At 48.8% G+C, this 24,394-nt stretch overlaps 1 protein-coding gene across 1 annotated transcript in view; it reads right to left on the bottom strand.

The window, feature by feature from the left end:
* TOGARAM2 (TOG array regulator of axonemal microtubules 2) overlaps positions 1 to 12,466 on the bottom strand; it is a 58,996-nt gene extending 46,530 nt beyond the window's left edge. The window contains 3 exon segments of the mRNA XM_024118699.2: positions 8,060 to 8,333; positions 10,392 to 10,600; positions 12,373 to 12,466. Coding sequence (XP_023974467.1) covers positions 8,060 to 8,333; positions 10,392 to 10,600; positions 12,373 to 12,466 — 577 coding nt within the window.
* Between the last annotated feature and the right edge of the window lie 11,928 nt (positions 12,467 to 24,394).

Raw genomic sequence — 24,394 nt, 5'->3', positions numbered from 1 at the left:
GCGGCATGCAGGTGGGATCTAGTTCCCTGCATTGGGAGCACGGAGTCTTAACCACTGCACCACCAGGGAAGTCCCCTGCCCTGCCCCTCTTGAATTAACTTGGGAAGCTTATTTAATTCCTCTGAGCTTTGTTTTCTTCATCTGAAAAAGCATCCTAACAAAGGGCTTTGTTAGGATTAAATGAAGTCATGTACAAAAATAATTCAGTACCATTGCTGGTAGATAATCACGAATGTCAGGTCTGAGCTCTTCCTCCTCCTCCCCCGCCCTACATGCACACACACGTGCACACATTCACACACATGTACAAACGTGCAAACCCACACTACCTTTAAAGTTACCAGGGGCCAGCCGTCCTCCAGTCCTACAAGACAGACCCAGGTGACGCAGGCGCCCCTCACGAGGAGGAGACAGATGTGTCTATAGAGTTAAGAGGCTCAGGCTAGATGGGTCTCCAGCTGTCCTCATGGCGATTCTATGCCATGCAGGGAATACGCGCTGCAATGCCCAGAGAACACGGTCTGTGTTCTGCGGTGCTGTCTCACTAGGAACCTGGAGACCCTCCGTGGAAAAGCTGCATCCTCGCAGGGCCGGGAAGGAAGCAGGATCAAGATGGGCAAGGAAGGGGGAAAGGCATTCCAGGCTGAGGAAGCTCTGAGCAAAGGCACAGAGGATCGAACGGGCCTGAGAGTTTAGGATTTGGCAGGAGGGCCCGAGTCTAGGCAGGCGGACCAGGGCCGGTACCTGCAGTGCTCTGTCAAGTCTGGGCTTGCTCTGCAGGCAAGAGGAGCTCTAACGATTTCGAGCAGATGAGTGACATCATCTGACCTGTGTTTTCGTGCAGACACCTCAAGGGGACCCGGGACAGACTTTCCTAGAGAAGGAAGTTTTTGACGAAATTTTAGGACCGAAACAGAGACACTAGCCCAGCCTCTGGACTAAGCACAGAAAATATATGTGACTTAACCAAGATTTGCCACTAGTAATTGCCAGAGTTTAGACTGAACAGAACACCCCTTCCTGTACCCCAGGTGTCTCCCTGAAAATAGTCACCCACCCACACCTCCACTCCTCACACACACCCGTTCCCTGCCCCACACAGGAGGTAGCCCACCCCATAGACCTCCAGGGAAAACTCTGGGTGTTCTCAGGCGACCTATTGGACTTGACCTCCTGGGTTCAGTCTATCACTGAAAGTCTGAGATCCACTCACTCATTCAGCCATATGTGAGGAACTAAGATACAAAGGTAAATGAGACTAAATTCCAACACCTGTGAACTGTGTGACCAGAGACATGTTACCAAACTTCTCTGAGCCCCAGTTGTTTTTTTTTTTTTTTTTTTGCGGTACGCGGGCCTCTCACTGTTGTGGCCTCTCCCGCTGCGGAGCACAGGCTCCGGACGCGCAGGCTCAGCGGCCATGACTCACGGGCCCAGCCGCTCCGCGGCATGTGGGATCTTCCCGGACCGGGGCACGAACCCGCGTCCCCTGCATCGGCAGACGGACTCTCAACCACTGTGCCACCAGGGAAGCCCTGCCCCAGTTTCTTGAATTGCAAAAATGGAGATATTGCCTACCCTACTTCAATAATATATTCAATAAAGTACAAAAATCACTCAGTACTGAGTCTGGCCCCTAGCAAGCAATCAATACCCCATGGCGTTAGTGTTACTGCAATGAATGAAGCTCACAGCAGCTGCAGGTGGAGAACACGTTTGGGTGTACAGGGCAGGAGGTTGTGAAACTAATCCTGGAGAGAGAGAGGAGTGTGATTTGGGGCAGAGATGGTTCAAACGAGGATGGGGGGCAGATCTGAGAATCAGGAGCCATGTCAACAGGACTGGGAGACTGATTAGGTAAGGAGAGCTGGGGGAGTCTAGCCTGCGTCCAGCGTTCTGGTGAGGGGGCTGGAGGACAGGGTACCATCTGCTGCCAAGAGGGTGAACACGGGAGGAGGTGCCGGTCTGGGGGAGGCCCTGAGTCCTGGTTTGGTCAGGTGGGTTCGTGGCTCCTCCAGGGCCCCCGAGTGAAGGCATCCAGAAAGCCGCTGGTCTGAGACTCAAGAGAGGGTGATCTGGGCTGAAGATACAGGCCAGGAAACCCCTGGTAATCAGACAGCGATTGAAGCCATGAGAGCAGGTGTTGTCAGTGGGAATGAGACAGGCCGGAGTGCAACCATCTTGGAAACAGGACCAGGGAACAGCCTTGGGCAAAACAAGCCCTGCCAGCTAAAGAACAAAGGCCTAGTATACTACTGGCCACAAGACAAGAAGCTCAGCTATAAATTTCAACCTCATCCGTTCCTGTGCTTTCTTGCAGAACATTCTCGTGCAGCCCTTTCCCCTCACAGAAGCACTCCCCCTATTCCTGATAGCCACCATGGAGCCACCTACTACTGATCAAAGAAGTCTGACTAATTCAGAAATTATCAGTGATCATGAGACAGACCCTCCCTTTTGTTATCAAAGCAACTTGAGCTGGCACCTTTTTTCTGCCTTCTCCCTTGTGCACAAGCTATCCCTTTTAATGAAAAGTTTTGCTTGACTAAGAGTCATGTGGGGGGATTCCCTGGCGGTCCAGTGGTTAGGACTCGGCACTTTCACTGCCGGTGGCCCAGGTTCAATCCCTGGTCAGGGAACTAAGATCTCTCAAGCTGCACAGCATGGCCAAAAAAAAGGAGTCTTGTGGAAGCAATATTCATTTCTATAGTATTGCCGTCTAAGAAAGGGCAATACCGGAAAGGGCCTGGTACCAGGAAGACCTGACCACAGGAAAGAAGAGCAGGACAGTCAGGGAGGCCGGAGAGTGGGTACCAGGAAAACCAAGAAAGCAGAGAGTGAACAGAAGTGTCAACACAGCAAAGAGGTTGGGAGGGGTGAGGACTGAGAAAAGCCCATTGGATGTGGCCTTGAGGGAATCATCCAGGCTAGTGAGAGCAATTTCTGTGCATGGGGTACCTGGAGGTCACAGAAAGTTGCTATTGAGGGGCATGTGGAAGGTCAAGAAGACAACGGGTATAGATCAATCTTTGGAGCTGCTGGATGGGGAAGAGAGGAGAGAGAGTGGGTGGCAGCTGGGAAGGAGTGAGGGGGGGCCAAGTTTGTGCTGTTTCCTTGTTTGTTTGTTCTCTGTCTTTTTTTAAATATAGGAACTACTAGAGCATTTGCATAGGAGGAGGAAGAAGAGCCAGGAGAAGGGAAGGGCTGCAGATGTGGAAGGAAGCAGGGGAACCGATGGAGCAGGATCCCAGAGCTAAGTGGACGGGAGGGAAGGGCACAGGCACGGGCCAGGGTTCACCGCGGGCAGGCGGGGGGCAGCCGTGGGGCAGCCGAGGGGAGTCCAGAGGGAGCGGGCAGGAGGGCTTTGATACCATCCATGAAGTAGGAGGTAAGGCCACCGAGCGTGAGAGAAGTGAAACTCTGAAATATGGTGTATTCTGACCCCAGAAAAAAAAATTCTGTTCCTTTTCCCACCCACACCCCAGTCGGAGGCGGTCCATCTTTGTGAGCCTGAGGCAGAGCCGATTCCCACAACGACTCTCAACTTCCAGATAAGGACTCAGCCACTCCCGGAGCTGGTAGTCCCAAGAGCCTCCTCCACCCAGAACCAGGAGACTGATGCCCACACCCGCCAGACCCTCTGTGAGAGGCAACCAAGGGCACCCCTCCTCCCCGCCAGTGGCTCCAGCCGTGACTGGCACATGGGCCAGCAGGAAGGCAGTGCACGGATGAGACTCACCCTTACCGTAACCGGTCATTTCCTGGGCCCCTTAACCAGCTCTGGAGCTACACCCACTGGCCCCCCTGCCGTCATGGGATCAGGTGGGATCAATACTCCTGGAACCCTTCTGTCCTCCAGACAGTAGCAGGTGTAGGTCAGCTAAGCAGGTCCATGGTAATTTAAAGAAATGCAGACGAAGGCTGAACACAGTACCTGGCACATAGTAACAACTCTCAATAACTGCTTGTAGCATGAATGACTGAAGAAAGCAAAATTAAAGCACAGTCTTGTTGAGAAGAAACTAACTGAAGGAAAGTAACATTTCTTATTTCCGTGCTGCTGTGTACCAGGAACTGGGCTATGTGGTGCTAAATATTATGCCACTTAAATTTTGAATCAAGTACAAGGCAGATTTTTTTTTTTTTTTTTTGCGGTACGCGGGCCTCTCACTGTTGTGGCCTCCCCCGTTGCGGAGCACAGGCTCCGGATTCGCGGGCCCAGTAGCCATGGCTCACGGGCCCAGCCGCTCCGCGGCATGTGGGATCCTCCCAGACCGGGGCGCGAACCCGGTTCCCCTGCATCGGCAGGCATCTTCCCGGACCGGGGCACGAACCCGTGTCCCCTGCATCGGCAGGCGGACTCTCAACCACTGCGCCACCAGGGAAGCCCCAAGGCAGATATTATTGTCCTCATTTTCTAGATAAGAAGACTGAGGCTCAGAGAGGTTAAGTAACTAGATCAAGGCCACAGAGCGACTGAGTGGAAACATCAGGGCTGATGCCCTCTGCTCTCGGAGGTACTGGGACACGGTACTCCAGAGCAGACACTGAGGAGTCAACAGACTTGGATTAAATTCCATCCCCCGCTAGCTGTGTGACTTCACACGGCTAAACATCTCTGAGCATGCAGCACATGACTAAACTTCCCCTGAGCCTCCATTTAACTGTAATGAAAGTAACACTGTTTATCACACAAACTTATTAAGAGTATTCAATAAAATATGACAAGCACTTAATACTGTGTCTGGCCCCTAGCAAGTACTGGATAAACAGCGGCTATTAACAATATTGTTTGTTTAATAACAATTTTACTGCGTGTGTTCAGATGTTCAAGGGGAGGGAAATGTCCTTTTTGAAAGTCTCTGAGGTAAGAAGTTAAGAGGCCTGGCTAAGCCTGGGTGGCAAAGATGTCTTTCCGTTGCATGAGTTCCCTGGGGTGAGCAGGAGGCAGCAGGCAGGCCGGGGCAGGACGGGCCTGCATCTCAGGGACCTCCCGGGACAGGGTGGATCTCATGGTCAAGAGCCCAAAGCAGTGCTTCTCAACCATTTTCATGCCCGGCACAGCTGAGGAATGTGGTCTTCAGTTTGTAAAATCTCATTGTGTGTTCTGGAGGGCTGGGTGGACTAGAGAGAGGAAGGGGACAGCTGCATAATGTCTAGGTCTGTGACATGTGGGACAGCCTCCCACATCTTTCCCAGGAATTCTGATATGAGAATCACTGGTTTCAAAGATACGAGAAACCTACCTATGAGAGGAAGTTTTATTTAAACTGTGTTTGAAAACTAAGGAAGGTAGGAGAGAAGCAGGGCTGCCCTGTTTGATTGTGCAGGTTGGGCACTGCACAAGGGCATCATAATTAAGGGGACACCATTCACACTGCAGATCTGTACATTTATTATAGCTCTTCTCTGATGAATAAAAGTAAAATGTCTTAAGAGAGAGGCATCTTTTTCCAACTCACACAAAAGTATCATATGAGCAAGCGGCAGCCCTAGTGACAATGTGTACGTAACATATCCATAAATTTACGAAGCCCAAAATCTTCCGAGCCTTCCCCCACTCTTGTACATCATGTTGATGCAAATATAAATTAGAGATCAGAATCTGTGCTAGTAATTTAATGAAGTTTCACATTGTGGGAATAGGATGTGCCTTTAGCTGCTTCTCCTGCCACTAAATTTCAAGGTGCAAGGGATCTCGGAGGTCAGCTAGCCTCCTGGCTGGTAGAAGAGGGGCTCATGAGAGGCTGCATGACAAACCCAGGAATGTCAAGAGCCAATGACTACCAGGGCCCCTCATCCCTGCCGGCATCTTACTAGCCACCAGCTGGCAAGGCCCTGAACAGGGCTAGGAAGAAAGCTTCCTTCTCCAAAGAAACAACTTCCCTGTAAGAAGCTCAGAAGACTTCACAGCACCAGCTCTGTCCTTCTCTCAGTGGCCCCAGGAGAAGGCCAATGCTCCTTGACCAAGAGCTAGAATCTTATACTTGCCTCTCCAGGGCATAGGCCAGGTTTTGCCTGAGAAATTGAAATGGCTTCTGTGGAAGGCTGTTGTTTTTTTCTATCCTTGTTTAATTGAAGGGAAATCCAAAGCCCGGGAAGGGATGTGAGTTGGGCCAAGAACAAAGGTTTTGAAGCAGAGACAAAGTGGAAATCTCAGACCTCCAGACAGCAGCTCTGGAGCCCAGGTCTGCAGCTCAAAGATCAATGACAGAGAAGTGTTGTGGATGAGTGATCGGTCCCCCAAGGAGGAGAGGGGGAGGGTAGGGACAGAGGGTCAGGAGGACAGAGAGGAAAATGGAGGTCAGTAAACTGAGCAGAGTGAGGGAGCTAAGAAAGGGACCAGGGGAAACGGGGCACCAAAAAGGAAGGAAAGTGGGGAGGAAGAAAGGCGAGGGTAGGTGCGCTTTTCCTATTCATCACGGAAATGCAAATTAAAGTCAGAATGAGAGGCTACCACCAGTCTGCAGAGGTTGGCAAAAATTAAGATTATAGACTACCAAGTGTTGATAAGATGCAGAGTACGTGTGGCTGGTGAGGTGTAAATGGGCCGACCACTTGGGAGAGACCCTATGCCCAGCAATTCTACCCCTAGGTATCTACCCTAGAGAAAATCTTGTATGTGTGAACTCAGGAAGAAGCAGGAGAATGTTCACAGCAGTTCTGTTGATATGGACAAAATGTGGAAATAATCCCAATGCCTAACAGGAAAATGGAGACATAAGTTATGGTGTATTCGTGCCATGGAATATTCCACGGCAATGGAAATGAACAAACCAGTGCTCTACTCAATACCACGGATGACTCCACAGCATAATGTTTAGCGAAAGAAGCTTAAACACAGAGGACTCTGTAGAGTGTGATTCTGTCTATAGAAAGTTCAAAGGAAGACAAAATTAAACAGAGCATTTAGAAACGCATACATGGGTGGGAAAGACTTATCGAAAAGCAAGGAAAAATGAGGATGCGATTGGCCCTGGGGGGAGGGAGACAGCTGTGCTAAGGAAGGGGCCCACGATGGGGTTGGTTCTGGGATGCTGCCAGGGTGTCTATTTCTTGACCTGGTGGTGGTCGCTACACAGACATTCACTCTTTAAACTGTTTTTGAGTTTTATATGGTCTTCTGTTTGCAAGAAGTTGAGCATCAAATAATCAATTTCCAAGTATGCATACTGGTGAAGAGTCTGGTGCCTCTGAGGTGACCCTGGGGGCAAAGGGAGGCCTTCAGATGTAGGACTCACCAGAGCTCAGCTTGACGTCTCCCCATCCCTTGCTTCCACTGCATCCTCTTTCTGCTAGACCAAGGTTCCAGGGGCTGAAACAGAGCCAGTCCTGGGAAGCAGTCAGCCTGGGGTGGGAAAGGCTGCAGGCCCCGTCCTGCCAGGATGTGGGGGAGAGCAGGGAGGGGCTTGCCGGGCTCAGGGCCAGCCCGATTACTTGCCCCTGGCCACCCATCTGGGTCCAGCGCTCTGTGTGCTCCACTCCTCACACGCAGCCCCAAGGGAGGCATTATTTAAGCCCCCACTTCACAGGTGAGGACACTGAGCCTCAGGGAGGAAAGAGCTCAAGTCCACACAGCAGGGCAGAGGTGGAGCCAGAATTCAAACCCAGAGCAGAGCCCCTCCAAGGCTTGCGTTTCACACGAGTTCCCCGCACCCCTCAGCCTTCCCCACTGCCCGCACGTCCACCCATGTGCCCCACCAGGGAGCCTCGGCTGGGTGGGCACCTGAGCCAGGTGGCATTACCCCAGACAGAGAGCTCTGACAGAGGCCGTGGCCGGGAAGGGGACAGCCCAGGACAGCCTCTTCTTCCACGGTTCTCCGCTCGGAGAGCAGCATTCCAACCACCCCTTCCAGAGCTGGCACGCAAGGCCCAGAGAGAGGAAGGGGCCTCCTGGCAGTGACCCAGCCTCCAGCACGGCTGACATCCCTGCCCTCACCGCACCTCGGTCCTTGCTCCAGACCAGCTCCTGGACGCCCCTCCAAGGACTTCAGGCATCCTGACTCACCTTCCCATCCCATCCACGCACCATCAGCCTTGTGGACACATCACCTCTCACCTCTCCGTCCAGAGGCCAAAGCCCTGTCACCGGAGGAATCCAGGTTCCATGGTCTCTCCACAGACGATGCTGCCTGTGGGTCCAGGGAAGCAAAGACGGGGCGGCCTGGCCCACTCCTGGCCTGCCCTGGCCCCGGCCCAGCCTCACAGCCTTGGGCTGCAGGCCTCCTGTCTGGGCGGGTGCTGGGGGCGGCCACGGGCCCTGCTGCTGGCACGTTCCCGCTCACCACCAGGCTATCCCTGAACGAACGAGGCTGCGTAGCAACCACCGCCCCCTGTGTGAGGGAGAGAGGGAGCCAGGAGACGTTTCCCCACGGCCTCGTTTCCTCCAGGGCTCACCCAGGGCTGGGCCCTCCCACGTGGCCAGCCTGTCCCGTGGGCCGCCTGGCAACCAAAGCAAGGGCCAGTGCAGCAGGCTTGGGCAGGGATGCCATTGGCATATAACTCCTGGTTTTGCTGCAGTTGGCCTCTGGGTCCGATTCTGGTTCAGCTCTCAAGCTGCTTCTAGAGGCTGAAGGGCAGGTAGTATAAACATCCAGGCCTTGGCAGCAGGCAGAGCTGGGTTTGAATCCTGATCCTGCATCTTCCAGCTGTGTGACCTCTGGCCAGTATGTAACCTTTCTTAGCCTCAGTTTCCTCATCTATAAAATGGGGATAGTAATAGTACTGACTTGATAGAGTTGCTGTAAGAATTAAATAGGTGCCTGTAACACCTTGTGATTCTATCTAGCCCATCATAGGCCCTCCATCACTGTTCATGTCCTTCCCCAGAAATACTTGCATAGCAGGAAGCCTAGATGGCCTCCTCCCAAACCAGATTCCACGGCCCCAACTTTTGGAAACCGTGAACCCTAGCAGCCCATGTGTGTTTCCTCACTGAGCCCAGGCGTTTGGACAGAAATCTCCGGCTGGCATCTCCCACCTCGAATGACAACTGTTCCTACCCCTCACCCTATTCCCTTCTCACCTTCACCATCCAAGGGGCACAGGGGGAGCCGAGCCTCACTGACTTTATGCAGCTGTGCAAAGAGCCACTTGCCCAACGGCACTAAGAATCTTCGCAGGCAGATCCCCCACGTTCTTTACAGAGGAATAGGCAGGCGATGAAATACAGAGCAGAGAGAGCTGGCCCGAGGCTGTCCCCACATCCAGGAGGCCTGGCCGGCTGAATGACACATGCCCAGGGCTTGCCGACTGAACCCACTGCCAGCATCCTTAGCACCTTCCTGGGGCTCTCTCCTCTTCTCTGAGACACCACTGCGGCCGGGCCGGGGGGGACCTCTCCTGAGGGGCAGTTTGCATTAACCAAGCTCCAGGAGGGGCCGAGGAGGGCCAGGCAGCAAGCATGGGGAACGAGACCCCCCACGGCAGGCACTGGCCCTGAGCCAGAAGCCCGCTGGGCCCCGCGGGGAGGCTGCCTTCACCACAGCCCCTCAGGAGGCGAGCTGGCAAGTTGAACCGAACTCCTGAACTCCCTCCAACAGAGGCCCCCGAAAGGAGACACTTCCTCCAAACCCGGACCCGTGGCTGCAAGGAGCGGGGAGAGGCTTCCTCGTGCTTTGCTTTGGATTCCCCCCGTGAGGTTGGAAGGTACGAAGAAACTCACGTATGAAGAAACCTGGGCTTACAGACGGGGAAACTGAGGCCCGGCATGGTAAGCCCTTGCCCAAGTCCCGCAGCTTGTAAGTGAGAGCAAGTCATCAGTGGGAATGCCAGGCAGAACCGGGACAGGACAAGGACAGCCTCTGTGTCCCTCAGCTCCACCCGGGGCGGGGGGAGGGGCTGTACCTCCCCCTAAACCCATCCTCACATCACAGCGAGAGTCAGAGCTTCTGAAATACAGACCCGATGGTCGTGCCCAGCTGGACACACCTCATGGCTCCCAGTGTCCTTGGGGTAAAGGCCACACTCAATACCACAGCCAACAATCCCCTCCAACCTGGCCCCTGCTCTGTCCTTCTGAAGCATCTCTTCCTGCTCCCTTCGGTGGCCACCATGACCCTTACTGGAAACACGGGAGAGACCATTCTGCCCTCAGGGGCTGAGTGACAGAGACCCAACAGGTGACCACCTCTGCACCCCCGCATTACCTGTAATAAGGGAGGCGCCCTTTGCGCAGCCCTTGGGAACCATAGCTCTGAGGCCACACTGGATCCAAGGCAGCCACCGTGTGACAGCAGGTGAGGAACACGCTCGCAGAGCCCCCGGAGCCCCATGTGCCAAGCAGGGAGGAAGGCAGCTCCCCTCGCTTCCTGGGGTATGTGAGTGACCGCGGGAAGCTCTCCGCGCCCCACCTGGCATAGAGCAGGCACTCGACCGGGTCACATGCTCACCATCGCTGCAACAACGTGATGATGAGACTGAGCTGGGGCCATGAGGTATGGCGTCAACCTGAAGCCTGACAGCCTGACGGGTAAGGAGCTGGCGGGTGACAGCAGCGGTATGAAAGGGCCTGATCTCCAAGCCTGGGGCCCCTGCGAGCCCAGGGAGCTGGGAGGTGAGGGACGCAGAAGTGCCATCTGGAAGCTTTCTGGTGACTCAGCTGAAGAGAACACAGAAGAAAGGGATCTAATCTCCTGGCCCCAGGGATTTGTTGTGATTTCCTGTATCAGTTTAAACACTCACTTTCGTATCTAATTTTAGCTTCTTTCTTAAAGAAGCCCCCAAACTGTTCAAGCTTCAAGCCTCACAAAAGCAGGCAGACTCTCCAGAGAGGGCTGCTAGCAAGGGAAGAGGCTCTGGAGGAATTCCAGCGGGTGGGAGCCTGCAGGGAAGGGGTGGAGGGAGGAGAGACCAGATCACAGGACCTTCGAAGCCACCTTAAAGTGTGTGCGCTCACAGGTCCCAGACATGTGGCCCTTGGGCTTCTGGGTACCTAAGAAATAGCTGCACCTGGATAGCACCGGCCCCCCAAAACACACACACATATGCTTGTCTGCCTGGTGGATCCCTAATCATCTTTCAAGACACAGCTTGTGATGGGATGAACTGAACCTCCTAAAAATTCATATGTTGAAGTCCTAGCCCCCAGTAACTCAGCATGAAACCTTATTTGGGAATAAGGTTATTACAGATGTAATTAGCTAAACTAAGAGGTGGACCCCTAATCCAGTATGACTGGTGTCCTTATAAAAAGGGGAAATTTGGACACACACACACACACACACACACACACACACACACACACACAGGGAAACTGCCATGTGAAGACTGGGGTTATGCGGCCACAACCAAGCAACTACCGGAATCCAGGAGCGAGGCCTGAGATGTCCTTCCCTAGCACTTCCAGAGGGAGCATGGCCCTGCCAGCAGTTTGATTTTGGACTTATGGCCTCCAGCACTGAGAGACAATACATTTCTGCTGTTCTGAGCCGCCCAGCATGGGGTGCTTTATGACAGCAGGCCCAGGAAACTAACACAGAGCTCAAACATCCTCTCCTAAAGGAAGCCTCCCCTATGCTCCCTGCAAAGGTTTGAGTGCAGCCTATCTCCCGCTCCCCTCCAGGACCACTCTCCCTCCCATCGCCCGGCTCTGTGCTGATCAGTGGATGGAGGCCCACCACTCTGGGCCACATCAACAGACGCTCCTGCCTTCTGGCCCCTTGGGTTTGGCCAATGGAGGCGAGAGAAGAGAGACTGGGCTTTTATTCCCCCAATTCCTCCGCACAGTCCTGCTGGGCTGGCTGCACCCCTCACCTCAAGGTCACAGCTCTTCACACGAAGGTCATGGCTCCTGGCAGGCAGCCCTCTTCGTTTCTGAGGACCTATAACTACTCCTTTCAAGCCTACGGGTGATGGAGGTGCCCAGCATGACCAGCCGGCTGCTGCACTGCCCCCGTGGTTTCTCCACATCCTGCCCTCATGATGAAATACTTTTTCCTTGTTAGTTCCTGACTTATTCACTCACCTGTTGACTCTTTCCCTCCCTCTACCCTTCATCTCTTTTTCTGTACATTCATTCTTTTATTTATTATTTATTTATTTACTCATTCATTCACATATCAGTTTCCCACCCTCCTCCCTCTCCTCCGCCCACCTATCCACCCATCCATCCATCCATCCATCCATCTGTTGTTGAAGGAACAGATCCTCCCTCATGCCCCTTCCTGTGGCAGCATAATCAGAAGGCCTTGGTCCGTGTCCTGTCATGACCACTGATTTCTGCTGTGACCCTCTGGGCCTCAGTTTCCCTCATCTGTAATAAGAAAGGCTTGGCTTGGTCCTCTCTCCGACCCTGTGGCTTGGGTTGCATATATTATTTTTGGAGTTTCCCAGGAACCTCCTGGGAAACTTTCCTGTAATCACCCCCAATACGAGGATGCTTCTGTCTCCGGCCAGTCCCCGTGTTCCTGTCAGCACACTGACTCTCTGCTGAGCTTGATGACTCCGTGTCTGTGTCCCTCCACATTCTGCGAGTTCCCTGAAAACAAGGACTGTGAGTGATTATTTACACACACCCAGCACGGGGCACGGGGCCTAGCCCGCCCAGAGGGCACTGAATAAATATTTGACACGAATGAATTAAATGGACTAACCGACTGTGCAGAATCACAAGCCAGGAGGAGAGCTCTTGAAAACACCAGATAAGTGGTCCCCACCACATCCACGGAGGACTGCCCTCGTCTACCCAGAAAGCAGCTCAAGAAGATCTCAAAAATTGATATCCTCTCGTTTTCCCTGCTGATAAATTTGGCCAATGGAAGACAATTACATGTTGACCCTATTCCCTCAATAAAAATTTCACTGAGGTTCCTCTTGGCCCTTGTTGATTTGCAACATGAATGAAACTGCTTCTGTGTCCAGCAATGTCAAGGACTATATGTCCTGAACACACTTTCCATTGTAAAGTATCTGGATGTCCTGGTTTAAATATACAAAGAGGCTTCTAAATACATAGCTGGACTCTTTGTAGGGGCTTCATTGAGGGGTGCAGCTGCCCACACTCTTCCTCACTCCTGGCCTTTGCTTATGCTGTTCCTTCCACCTGGAAGGTCCTTCCCACACCCCTTCCCACCCCTTTACATACACATATTGCCCCTGGCCAGGTCCTGCTCTCCTTCGGGGAACCCTCCCTGACTCTCCAGGGTCTCCTCTGCTTCTCTAGCCCCTCATAGCTCCACTCAGCACACTGAGCCATAATTGTCCACCCCAGCCTGGCCCCCAGAATGCACATACACACACACACACACACACACACACACACACACACACACACACACACACACTAGGCTGTGAGCTTCTTGAGGGCAGGGTCCAGGTCTTTAGATACCCTAGAACCAGCTCCAGCCAGAGTGCACAGCAGACACTCAGTACACGTGGTGGGAGTGACAGTATGAAGAAGGGATGGTTAGGGGCACAGAGTTCCCTTTCCCTGCAACGTTCACTGCTCTTCCCTGGAGCAGACATTGGGACTGTTATCTCCAGGCTACAGACCAGTCTGGGCACCACACACTGGAGGGTGGATGGGGGCGGGGGGATTCTAACCTCTTGGCTGGCACTGTCCCATTAAAAACCAGCACTGTCCTAGCCACACAGGAGGTTAGGTCACATGGAGCATGTGGGACAAGGCCCTCCTGGTGGGGACCCTGGGAGGAGAATGCCCAGGCTCGATCTGTAAAATGAATTAAACTTCTTCTATTTCCAGCAATAAAAAGGACTAGATGCCCTGAATACACTTCCCATTGCAAAGTATCTGGACGTCCTGGTTCAAATATACAAATAGGCATCCAAATGCATAGCTGTGCTCTGTAGAGACAAGGGCCTCCCCTTCTCTCTGCTTCAGGTTCCCACCTCTCAGGATAAAGTGAGTCCAGACCAACAATGACTAGCATGTGACTGAGCCAAGGGTTCCAGATAAGGAGACCAGGGCGTTAGTCCCAGTCCTGACTGTGTCATCAACTTTCCTGTGTGACTCCTGTCCTCCCCAGGCTTCCAAACTATCAGTTGTGAAACAAGGGGATCAGACACTGGATGACCTCCAGGTCTCTCCCTCTCTGACACCCTGTATTCTGGGTCCCACCCCAGGTTGAGGAAAAGGGCTGGAGGCTCCCTCTCCTCCACATGCCACACACTCCCACACAGAGGAATAGAACAGCAGAGGCAAGCTGGCACTGTTTCTAGACTGACACTTGGGCTGACTCATCCTCCCAAAATATCACTTTTGTTCCATCTTACCCCAGCCCACCCCTCAGGGCCCAGCCTGTACGAACCTGGGAGGCCCTGACCACCACAGCCTGGGTGGGGTGGTCAGACACTGCCGAGGGCACAGAACAGGCCCCACCCAATCGGCATCCCCTTCTGGGCTGGCTTGTTTTCTGGGAAGTTCCTGGGAAACTCCAAAAATAATATATGCAACCCAAGCCACAGGGTCGGAGAGAGGACCAAGCCAAGCCCTTCTTATTACAGATGAGGGAAACTGAGGCCCAGAGGGTCACAACAGAAATCAGTGGTCATGACAGGACATGGACCAAGGCCTTCTGATTATGCTGCCACAGGAAGGGGCATGAGGGAGGATGTGTTCCTTCAACAACAGATGGATGGATGGATGGATGGATGGATGGGTGGATAGGTGGGCAGAGGAGAGGGAGGAGGGTGGGAAACTGATATGTGAATGAATGAGTAAATAAATAAATAAATAAAAGAATGAATGTACAGAAAAAGAGATGAAGGGTAGAGGGAGGGAAAGAGTCAACAGGTGAGTGAATAAGTCAGGAACTAACAAGGAAAAAGTATTTGATACATTTTATAAGAACATGCAAAGAAATAAGAAAATTCTTAAAGTGCTCTCATATTTCCAGTTTGTGAAAATTTATGGTCACATTCTGATGATATGTGCACATTTCTGTATGTACGTTTTTCTTTTTAAGTCTCCACCCAGCAGGGTCCAGTGGGGAATGGAATTTCCACCCCTATTCATTTGCAATGAGGCAAGGCATGGCAGTGTGAGGCAGTGCCCTGCTTTTACTGGGATGGTGTGAGTGAGGTCCAGTGAGAAACTGAACATCCATCCCCACCTGGATCTGTGGGCTACACCTAAACAGGGTAACTGCCTGCAAAAAAAAGAACACTAAATAGGATCTAGAGTCTCCCAACATAATACCCAGATGTCCAGGATACAACTGAAAATTACTCATCATACCTAGAACATGGAAAATCTCAACTTAAATGAGAAAAGACAGTCAATGATGTAACACCAAGATGATTTAGATTATATAACAAGGATTTTATAGCAACCATCCTAACATGCTTTGATGAGCAATTATGAACATGCTTGAAACATAAAAAAATAGAAAGTCTCAGCAGAGAAATAGAAGATATAAAGAAGAGCCAATTGGAAATTTAGAACTGAAAAATACAACTGAAACAAACAATGTGAATATGACTATGGCAGAGGAAAGAATCAGTAAACTTAAAGATAGAACAATAGGGGCTTCCCTGGTGGCGCGGTGGTTGCGCGTCCGCCTGCCAGTGCAGGGGAACCGGGTTTGCGCCCCGGTCTGGGAGGATCCCACGTGCCGTGGAGCGGCTGGGCCCGTGAGCCATGGTCGCTGGGCCTGCGCGTCCGGAGCCTGTGCTCCGCGACGGGGGAGGCCACAGCAGGGGGAGGCCCGCATACCACAAAAAAAAAAAAAAAAGAAAGATAGAACAATAGAAATTATCAAACGTGAATGACTGAGAGAAAATAAACCGAAAAGAAATGAACAGAGCTTCAGGGACCTGTGGGATTATAACCAAAGATGTAACATGTGTACTATTGGGTGAAGAGGAGAAAGAGTGTGGGGCTAAAAAAGTATTCCAAGAAATAATGGCTGAAAACCTCCCAAATTTAGTGAAAGACGTTAATGTACAGATTCAAGAAACTGTAGAGCCGATTCCAAACAAAATAAACCTAAAGAAATCCACTTCAATATGTATCATAAAGTTCAGAAAACTAAAGACAAAGAAAAAAAAAAACTTGAAAGAAAAAAACTGTCAACCCAGAATTCTTTATCCAGCAAAATTATCCCTTGGGAATACAGATGAAATCAAGACATTCATAGACAAAAGCAACTAAGAGAATTTGTCATCCTCAGATCTATCATAAAAGAATGGCTAAGGGAAATTCTTCAAACAGAAAGGAAATTATAAAGGAGGGAAACTTGAGACGTCAGGAACAATGAAAAACAAGGAAAGAGTAAAAATATGGGTAAATGTAATAAGCTATTCTTTTCCTCCCTGGAGCAGGGAAGGCACATAGGATGAAACAGAGTGTTCCAAAGGCTTGGAAATCCCCAGGCAAAGCTCACAATTGGGCCCTATCAAGGGACAAAGTGAAAGAGCATGTTTGAGGCATGTTGAGCTACTGCTGAACACCAGCTAGTGTGCTTGTAAGGGTCCTTTGCTGTTTAAGACATTTTGAGGAGGGTTTTCTATCACTTGAAGCTGACAGAATCCTAACTGATAAGGCAACTGGCTTACTGAGGCTTCCTATCCAAAGACCCTTGTACTGAGGAGAATGTAATGACTAAAACAGAAAGCCTCCACCAACCCTCCTCACTAGGGCGACACCTAATTCAACCCACGTGAACACAAATCACAGCCTTAGTGTGGACCTGTGTGGCATGGAGAGGCTAATCAAAGAGTATTTCTCCAACACATAAGAGTTGCTACCCGAGGAGAGAGGCAAGCAGGTGAGAACAGACTTGGCCCTTCTGGGCCAGAGACTGGGGGCAGGCACTGCTCAGAAGGAAATGCTCCGTCTGTGTTCATATCTGCTTCTCCTCACCACACCATGGGAAGGATATCAGCAAACCACAGCCCATCTAGAGGAACGGGAACGTGACGGTGAGGAGCTCTCGGCCACATTACGGAAGCAACAGAGAAGACATAGAGGAAAAGGAGTCAGAGGGGAACACGAGGGCTCCACTGAGCCACTGAAGGGATAACAAGCCACAATGGACTGGGCTTGGCTCCACAGCTCCAGAGGCTGGGACACTACTTTATGGATGTACAGGAGGGTGAGCTTCCTAACAGTCAAAAATGGCTCCCATTTTTGGCAGGGAAGTCTCCACCCCTAGGCATATGTGAAGAGAAGGCAGACATCACCCTTCCAGGCTGTCCCACCCAGCCTCCCATTCCCCAACCTGTATGGCTGTGAGCATAAATGACACAATCCTGGACCCATTCAGTTCCACTTGTCCTTCCACTGACCCTCCCCAGGACTGTACTGTGCAGGAAATCACTTCTCTGTTGGCAAGGGCTTTATAGTTAATAGATGTTGTTTAATAATCATTACAACCAGGTGGCCTCTATGCTCTGTCAGTCCCCAAACTATGATGAAGACCTTCGCTGATGTATTCCCAGCACCCACAAGACTAGTTACCCATCATAAATCTTAGGAATGCGTGTCCTGTTTCCAGCACCTACTGCCCAACCTTAGGTGAACTATAAAATGGTGCAGCTTCTGGACAGTTGTCCACCCAATCCTACCCTGTGAGTAAATTATCCTATAATAAACTGAGCCATCGCTTGTATGGAGCCGTCTGCCTCATTTTTCCATCTCAAGATACCCTCCCAGTTCAGTGGGCACTTTTCATTCTTTCCAGCTTCCAACACCAACCCCACTAAAAACACTTAAGTGTTCCTTAAGCCCAACTGAATAACAAATTTATAATTCAATTCAAATCATATTTTACCTCTTGGGACCATCAAGACAAATCAGATCTCAGGAAAGGTGTCCAGATCAGTCAACACGTGGCTCTCCCTCTCCAGCTGGTACCAGAACATCATTACTTCCCTCCAGAAAAGTCATCAGAAGCAGATGAGGAAGAAAGCTCCTGCCCATAAAAAAATACCTCAGAGAAGAATATAATGGCAGTCTTGGGTGAGGAGAGAGAGGGACAGCGTCTTCCCGCCACCAGAAGGTCGGTTGAGGATCTCTCCACCTCCACCACCACCAGTCTTTTCTGGCAAAACTATCAACTACCACAAATGCAAGCTTTTTGAGCAATTCAGCCTCCTCCAGAATATGACTGATTCCCCAAGCCACCCACACGGCACCTGAGGAGCCAGGCTTCAGGGGAGTTTTCAAAGGTAGGAAGTCCCAGTCCCGGGGTTCTATTGCCCCCAGGCCTGCTGGTCCCCACAGCCTTCGAGGAGGAGACACACACATCCTCTCCAGAGAGACAAGCCAGGGCCGGTAAGAAGGAGAGTCAGGACGGATGGTCTCTGGGCACTGGCTCTGTCTGACGTGGTTGGAAAGAAAAGACTCTTGTTTCTCACTGTTCCTCTGGGTGACAGTTACCATGGATATAAATCAATTTTGGGTGCCTGTCAGTTGCCAGGTGAATATGAAGAGCGAGCTTTCCCTGAACCACTGTCACGCAGATACACACAAGGGAGATGGCGACTGACGGCGAGCTCAGGTCTGCTGCCCGAGTGGACGCCAGCAGACGCCCACTCTGGGGTGCCCACCCTGGTTTCTAACATGACACACATGCACGGGCCCACGCAACACGCGCTCCCGTCAGGGGGAAGTAACTGGACATAGATGGATACTGATTAACTCCCATTACCCCTCATTACCATTCAGGACACCCAGAACTCTAAAGGACACTTTCCTGGAATGCCCCAAGAAAATACCCAAAAATAAGCCCCTGAGAAAGGGCCTTGTAAGGCTCATTTAATAATCAGAGCTACCATTTATTACTGGCCAGTCTAAGCAGTTTATAAATATTAGCTCACTTATCCTCACAACAACATTTGGAGGTAGACACTCTTATTATCCCCACTCTACAGATGAGGAAACTGAGGCTCAGAGAGGTCACCCAGCTAGCAGTGGTAGGACCAGGATGAAAGCCCAGCTTGTCTAGTTCTATAGCAGTTCTAATGTAGTGTCAATTTCTGGGATCCAGACCCAGCCCTGTCCCTGTGGCCTCATGCAAATCCCATCTTCTCATTTCTAAAATAGGAATAAAAATATTCTCCCTGCTTATGTCCTAGGACTGTTATACGAATAATGTCAAAGGTAATCCGTATTTAGGAAAGAAAAAAAGAAAGGAAATTAACTTTCAGTGATCATCTACTACGTGCCGTGCAGTTACATTTTTACTTACAATGGCTAATCTCTAATTCTGCAAGAAAGACAAGGAACCTAAGGGGAAAGCCACATGTCAAAGACCTCATAGACAGGAAGCCCAAGACTCTGGATTTGAACAGAGGTCTATCGGGTTCCAAAACTTGTGGTTTTTATGTTTTACTGTTTGTTTTTGTACACCAAGATGCCATGGGTACAGAAAGAACCCATCAGCATTAATAACACAGGTCTCCTTGGGACTCTAATCTTCTAATCTCTGCCCCACTGGTGTGGGCAAGTCCAGCCTCACTGTCCACAGAAAGGCTGCAGCTTCTGACTTTAGCACTCGGGAAGGTGGTCGCCCTAGGCCAAGACACCTTGCCTCTAAGTCCTCTGAGGTACCCATGGCTCCTCCCCACTGCCAGGCAGTCACAGACCCAATATTCTCACCTTTCAATGGCACTAAACCACAACTGAAGTTCGCACGGCCAATCTCATCCCCTGGAGGTGGCCTGCACCACAGACCTTGCGAAGTTCCCGTAGCCCAGCTAGAACCCCACAAAACCATCTGTGCACGGAGTATCCTGACGCTTCATCATTCTTGCCTCAAAGAGTGATGGCACATTCTTCTGGTGAGATCAAGGAGCAAATATCCTGCATTCCTCTCATGCTGACCTTCCTGGAGCTCACAGTGCTGCCAGGAGGCGGCCTCATCCATCCCAGAGGCAGGGTGAGCCTGCAGGGGGAGGCCCTCTGAAAGGCTGATTGGACCACGGCGGATGCAGTGGCGCTCTAAGGACCATGTGGGAGACAGGGGGGTGCTTCCCCCAGAAGTACATAAAGTGTGCACGCTTTTCTTAGGGTGCCTGTTGTTGGAGGAGGGGGACAAAGGTGTAAAGGACCAAGATGGCCTCACCTCCACCAAAGAGACACACAGAGGAAAAGTGCAGACTCAGGGAGGGGAGGGAAGGGAGAGAGACAGAGAGAGAATATCTATGACAGCTGAGCACATCTGAGTGTAGAAGCCAAGGTGGTCACAGATAGAATTTGCAGTGTTATGGGAAAAAACGACAACTAAACTATTAAAAAAGAGAGACTTTAGCTGGAAAATGTATGAAGATAGAGGGAATAAATGTACTGAGGGCTGGAGGTGACTGTACTTGCACTCTGCTGGCTCTATGGTCTGGAGCTGGCTTTGTAACACCTCCGGGTTTTTTTTTACTGAACCCCTGTGTGGTTTTGGTCACTGGCCACATTACAAATTTTATTTTATTTCATCTTCACAACCACCCTCGGAGCTGCACTTATCTTCATTTTGTGGATGAGAAAATTGCCAAAGGTCACAGAGTAGGTGGTAGGGGCCCTCACCACTCTATAACTCCAAAGCTTTTGCCATGTTCAGTTTCCTTACAGGAAAAGACACTCTATGCTGATCAGTGGCCTCCTCTGACAGGGCTAGTGTAGGGCATTTCATGAAAAGAACTACAGATCTTTAATTTGTACTTTTTACTTTTTAGCAGAGTGGCCTATTTGTTTTTTTTCTTTTTAACTTTAAAAGATCCAAATTATTAAACAGTCCAGACTTGGACAAAATTCTTGAAATCTGACAATCCATAAAAAAAGTGTTCTGTCTTTGCCCACTCAAACAGTACATTTGATGACAAGCTCTTTTGGGGCCTAAAAATGTAATGTTGAATCTGCCACTTTTCTTTCTCTTTCCTTCTTTCTCTCTCTCTCTCTCTCTCTCTGTCTCCCTCTCTCTTTTTTTGGTTAAATAAAATTCTTTCTCTTTCAAAATTTTACATTTGCAGACTTGCAATATATATATATACATATATATATATACACACACATACATATATGTGTATATATATATATGTATATATATATATGGGTTTCTTTTACACATGAAATTTTTCAAATCCAGAGTCTTGCAAATGTCTGCAAAATGTAGGAGGCTCTCCTGTAAAACTCATGAGCTGTCATAATGTGGACAAAAAATAGGAGCCATTTCTCCTGTGTTCTTGGGAACTAGGCAGCCATTATAAACCATCGTTGTGATGGGGATACTATAGTCTTACTTTTGTATTTATAGATACACATGCACATAGAAAAGTCTGGAAAGATATATGCTAAAACATTATTTCTGCTTGCTTCATGATGGAGGGGATTACAGATGAGTTTTACTTCAGTTCGTATTTCAAGGTTTTCTGCTATGAACATAGATTATTTATATGCATTTTTAAATTACTATAATAAAGACTGTGTAGTCACATAAAACAGATCAATAATCAAAAGTTAAATGAGACTTCTCCTTCTGACATGATGTAATAACATAGACCGGATTTACTCTCCCACAATAAACAATTAGAAAACCAGATAAAATATATGAAACAATTATTTTCGGACAATGGACAACAGGTAGCACTGTGATTCCTGAGAGAAAGGAAACAGATGTAGTGAGGCTGGCAGGAATCCTAGCTTTCTGCCTGGAGGCACATTCCAGACCACAGAGTAGGAATGGAGAACCCCAATCCAGCTGTGTTGAGGAGACAGAGATGGGGATTCAGAGAAGCTGAGACACCTGGAAATTGAAGGACAGAGTTCTGATAGAGAGAGGGAGGGAGAAAAACAGCTCCAAAAAAAATACCTGACAGGAAGTGCCCTTGAGTCTTTACTGAATACAAGATGCTCATACATAGAATGAAATTCCAGGAGGTCAGACAAAAAGCTACCAAGAAACAGTGAGCTGAACAGCTCCCAGAGATTACATAGCACTTAAGTTCCAACTAACCAGAAAGGAGAGTGCTTGTTGATAAATCAGGGCATTCACTAGGGAACTCAGTAGGGCCATGCATATTTTGATGCATATGGCAAACCCCAGAGCCATCACTAAAGACATAAAACACAGATGTAGAGCAAATAAGCCAGTAGTGAAGATAAAGAGGAATTTTTAAAATATTCAACCAAAAGTCACAAAAAGAGGAGGAAAGGGGGAACAAAGAACAGATGAGACAAATAGAAAAAAACAGCAAAATGGTACACTTAATCCCAATCATACTGATAAATACATTAAATGTAAATAGTCTAAACATTCAAAAAAAAGGAAGAGAGAGTCAGACTGGGTAAAAGCCAGACCCAATTATATGCTGCTTACTAGAGATACACTTTAAAATTTAAAACACAGATTAAAAGTAAAAGGAAAAGATTTTTGTGCAAACAATAAGCATAAGAAAACTGGAGTGGCTACATTAATATCAGATGAAGTAGACATGAGGATAAGAGATATTACCCAGTTTAAAGAAGGACATTTCACAATGACAAAGAGGTCAATTCATTAAGAAGACATAACAATCTTAAATGTGTATGTAATAAATAACAAAGCTCAACATACATGCAGAGAAAATTGGCAGAACTGAAGAAAAACATCAAATCCACATTTATAGTTAATACTTCAATAGGCCTCTTTTGATAAATGATAGGATAAGTAGACACAAAAAGTAGAAAACCTGAACAACACTATCAATTTGACCTAATTGATATTTATAGAACATTCCACCCAACAAGAGCAGATACACATTCTTTTGAAGTGCATAAGAAACATTCACCAAGATAGATCATATAACTGAGCCATAAAACAAGTCTTAATAGTATTTAAAAATAATTTATAGAGAGGAAGTTCTCTTACCACAACAGAATTAAGTTAGAAATTCACATAAAGATCTTTGGAATGTCCCCAAATATTTAGAAATTAAAGATCACACTTCTAAATAATCCATGAGTCAAAGGAGAACTCACATATATAGCCAATATTTTATAACAACTTCAAATGGAGTATAGTCTATAAAAATATTGAATCATGCTGTTATACACATGAAACTAATATTGTAAATCAACTATAATTTTTAAAAAGGAGAACTCAAAAGAGAAATTAGAGAATGTTTTGTATTGAATGAAAATGAAAACACAGCCTATCAAAATGTGTTGGATACAGCTAAAGCAGCACTTAGAGGGAAAGTTTAGCTTTCAGTGCTGAACAGGAAACAAATGAAATCTCCATCAACAGAAGGGATAAACAAATTGTGGCATACCCAGACAATGGAATACCACCTGGCAATAAAAGGAATGCACTATGGATACATGCTACAACATCGGTGAATCTCAAAAATATCGTGTTGAGTATCTTTCATTGGAAACTCAAAATCAAAAGAGTACATGTATTGATTTTATTTATGTGAAGCTGTCGGAAAGATAGCTATTCCATAGTGTCAGAAGGCATATCAATGGTTGCCCCAGACTTGTGGGGAGGGGCACATTGGGATTAACTGGAAGATGCACAAGGAAACTGTTTGCAGTGATGGAAATTTCCTATATCTGGATTGTGTCATGGTTATACAGGTGTAAACTTTTGTTGAAACCCACTGACCTATACACTTAAAATGTGTTTGATTGTAAATTATACCTCGATAAAGTTTTTTTTTTTTAACTACTCTCACTAATAGCAGGACAGTGTGTTACGATCTCTCCTCCTGATGGGTTGCAAAATGAAATATACCGCATCACCTTTGGTGTCTTATCAAAACAATTATACCTAAATCTAATCAAGCCTTAAGATCCATTCTGTTCCATGCCACAGCCACCAGCCACGTGTGGCTATTTAAATATAAGTTAATGAATGAAAATTAAATAAAATGTAAAATTCAGCTACTCAGCACTGGCTATATTTCAAGTGCTCAGTGACCACATGTGGCTAGTGACTACCATACTGGACATTACAGAGAACACTTTCATCATCACAGAAAGTTCTATTGGATAATACTGAGATTTAACATCCAGATTATAGAAAATACAGGGAGAAAGAAATGAGTTAAACCCACAATAGGGAAACAATCAAATCAACATGTGGCTCATTCTACAAGACAACTAGCCTGGTCTCTTCAATATGTCAATGCCATAGAAAAAACGAAGGGTGGGGGAGGGGAAGAGGGGGTCTTAGAGCAAGAATAACTAAAGAAGACTCAACAACCAAATCCAATGGGTGCACCTTGACTGTATCCTGCTTTGAGAAAAGCCAACTATAAAATACATTTGGGGAGAGACTTCTCTGGTGGCGCAGTGGTTAAGAATCCGCCTGCCAATGCAGGGGACACAGGTTCAATACCTGGTCGGGAAGATCCCACATGCTGTGGAGCAACTAAGCCCATGCGCCACAACTACTGAGCCTGCACTCTAGAGCCTGCGAGCCACAACTACTGAGACCACGTGCCACAACTACTGAAGCCC

The sequence above is a fragment of the Physeter macrocephalus genome, chromosome 12, assembly GCF_002837175.3.
Source record: "Physeter macrocephalus isolate SW-GA chromosome 12, ASM283717v5, whole genome shotgun sequence".
NCBI lineage: Eukaryota > Metazoa > Chordata > Mammalia > Artiodactyla > Physeteridae > Physeter > Physeter macrocephalus.
Note: the sequence above shows the minus strand (reverse complement) of the source record. Positions and strands in the feature narration are given on the sequence as shown.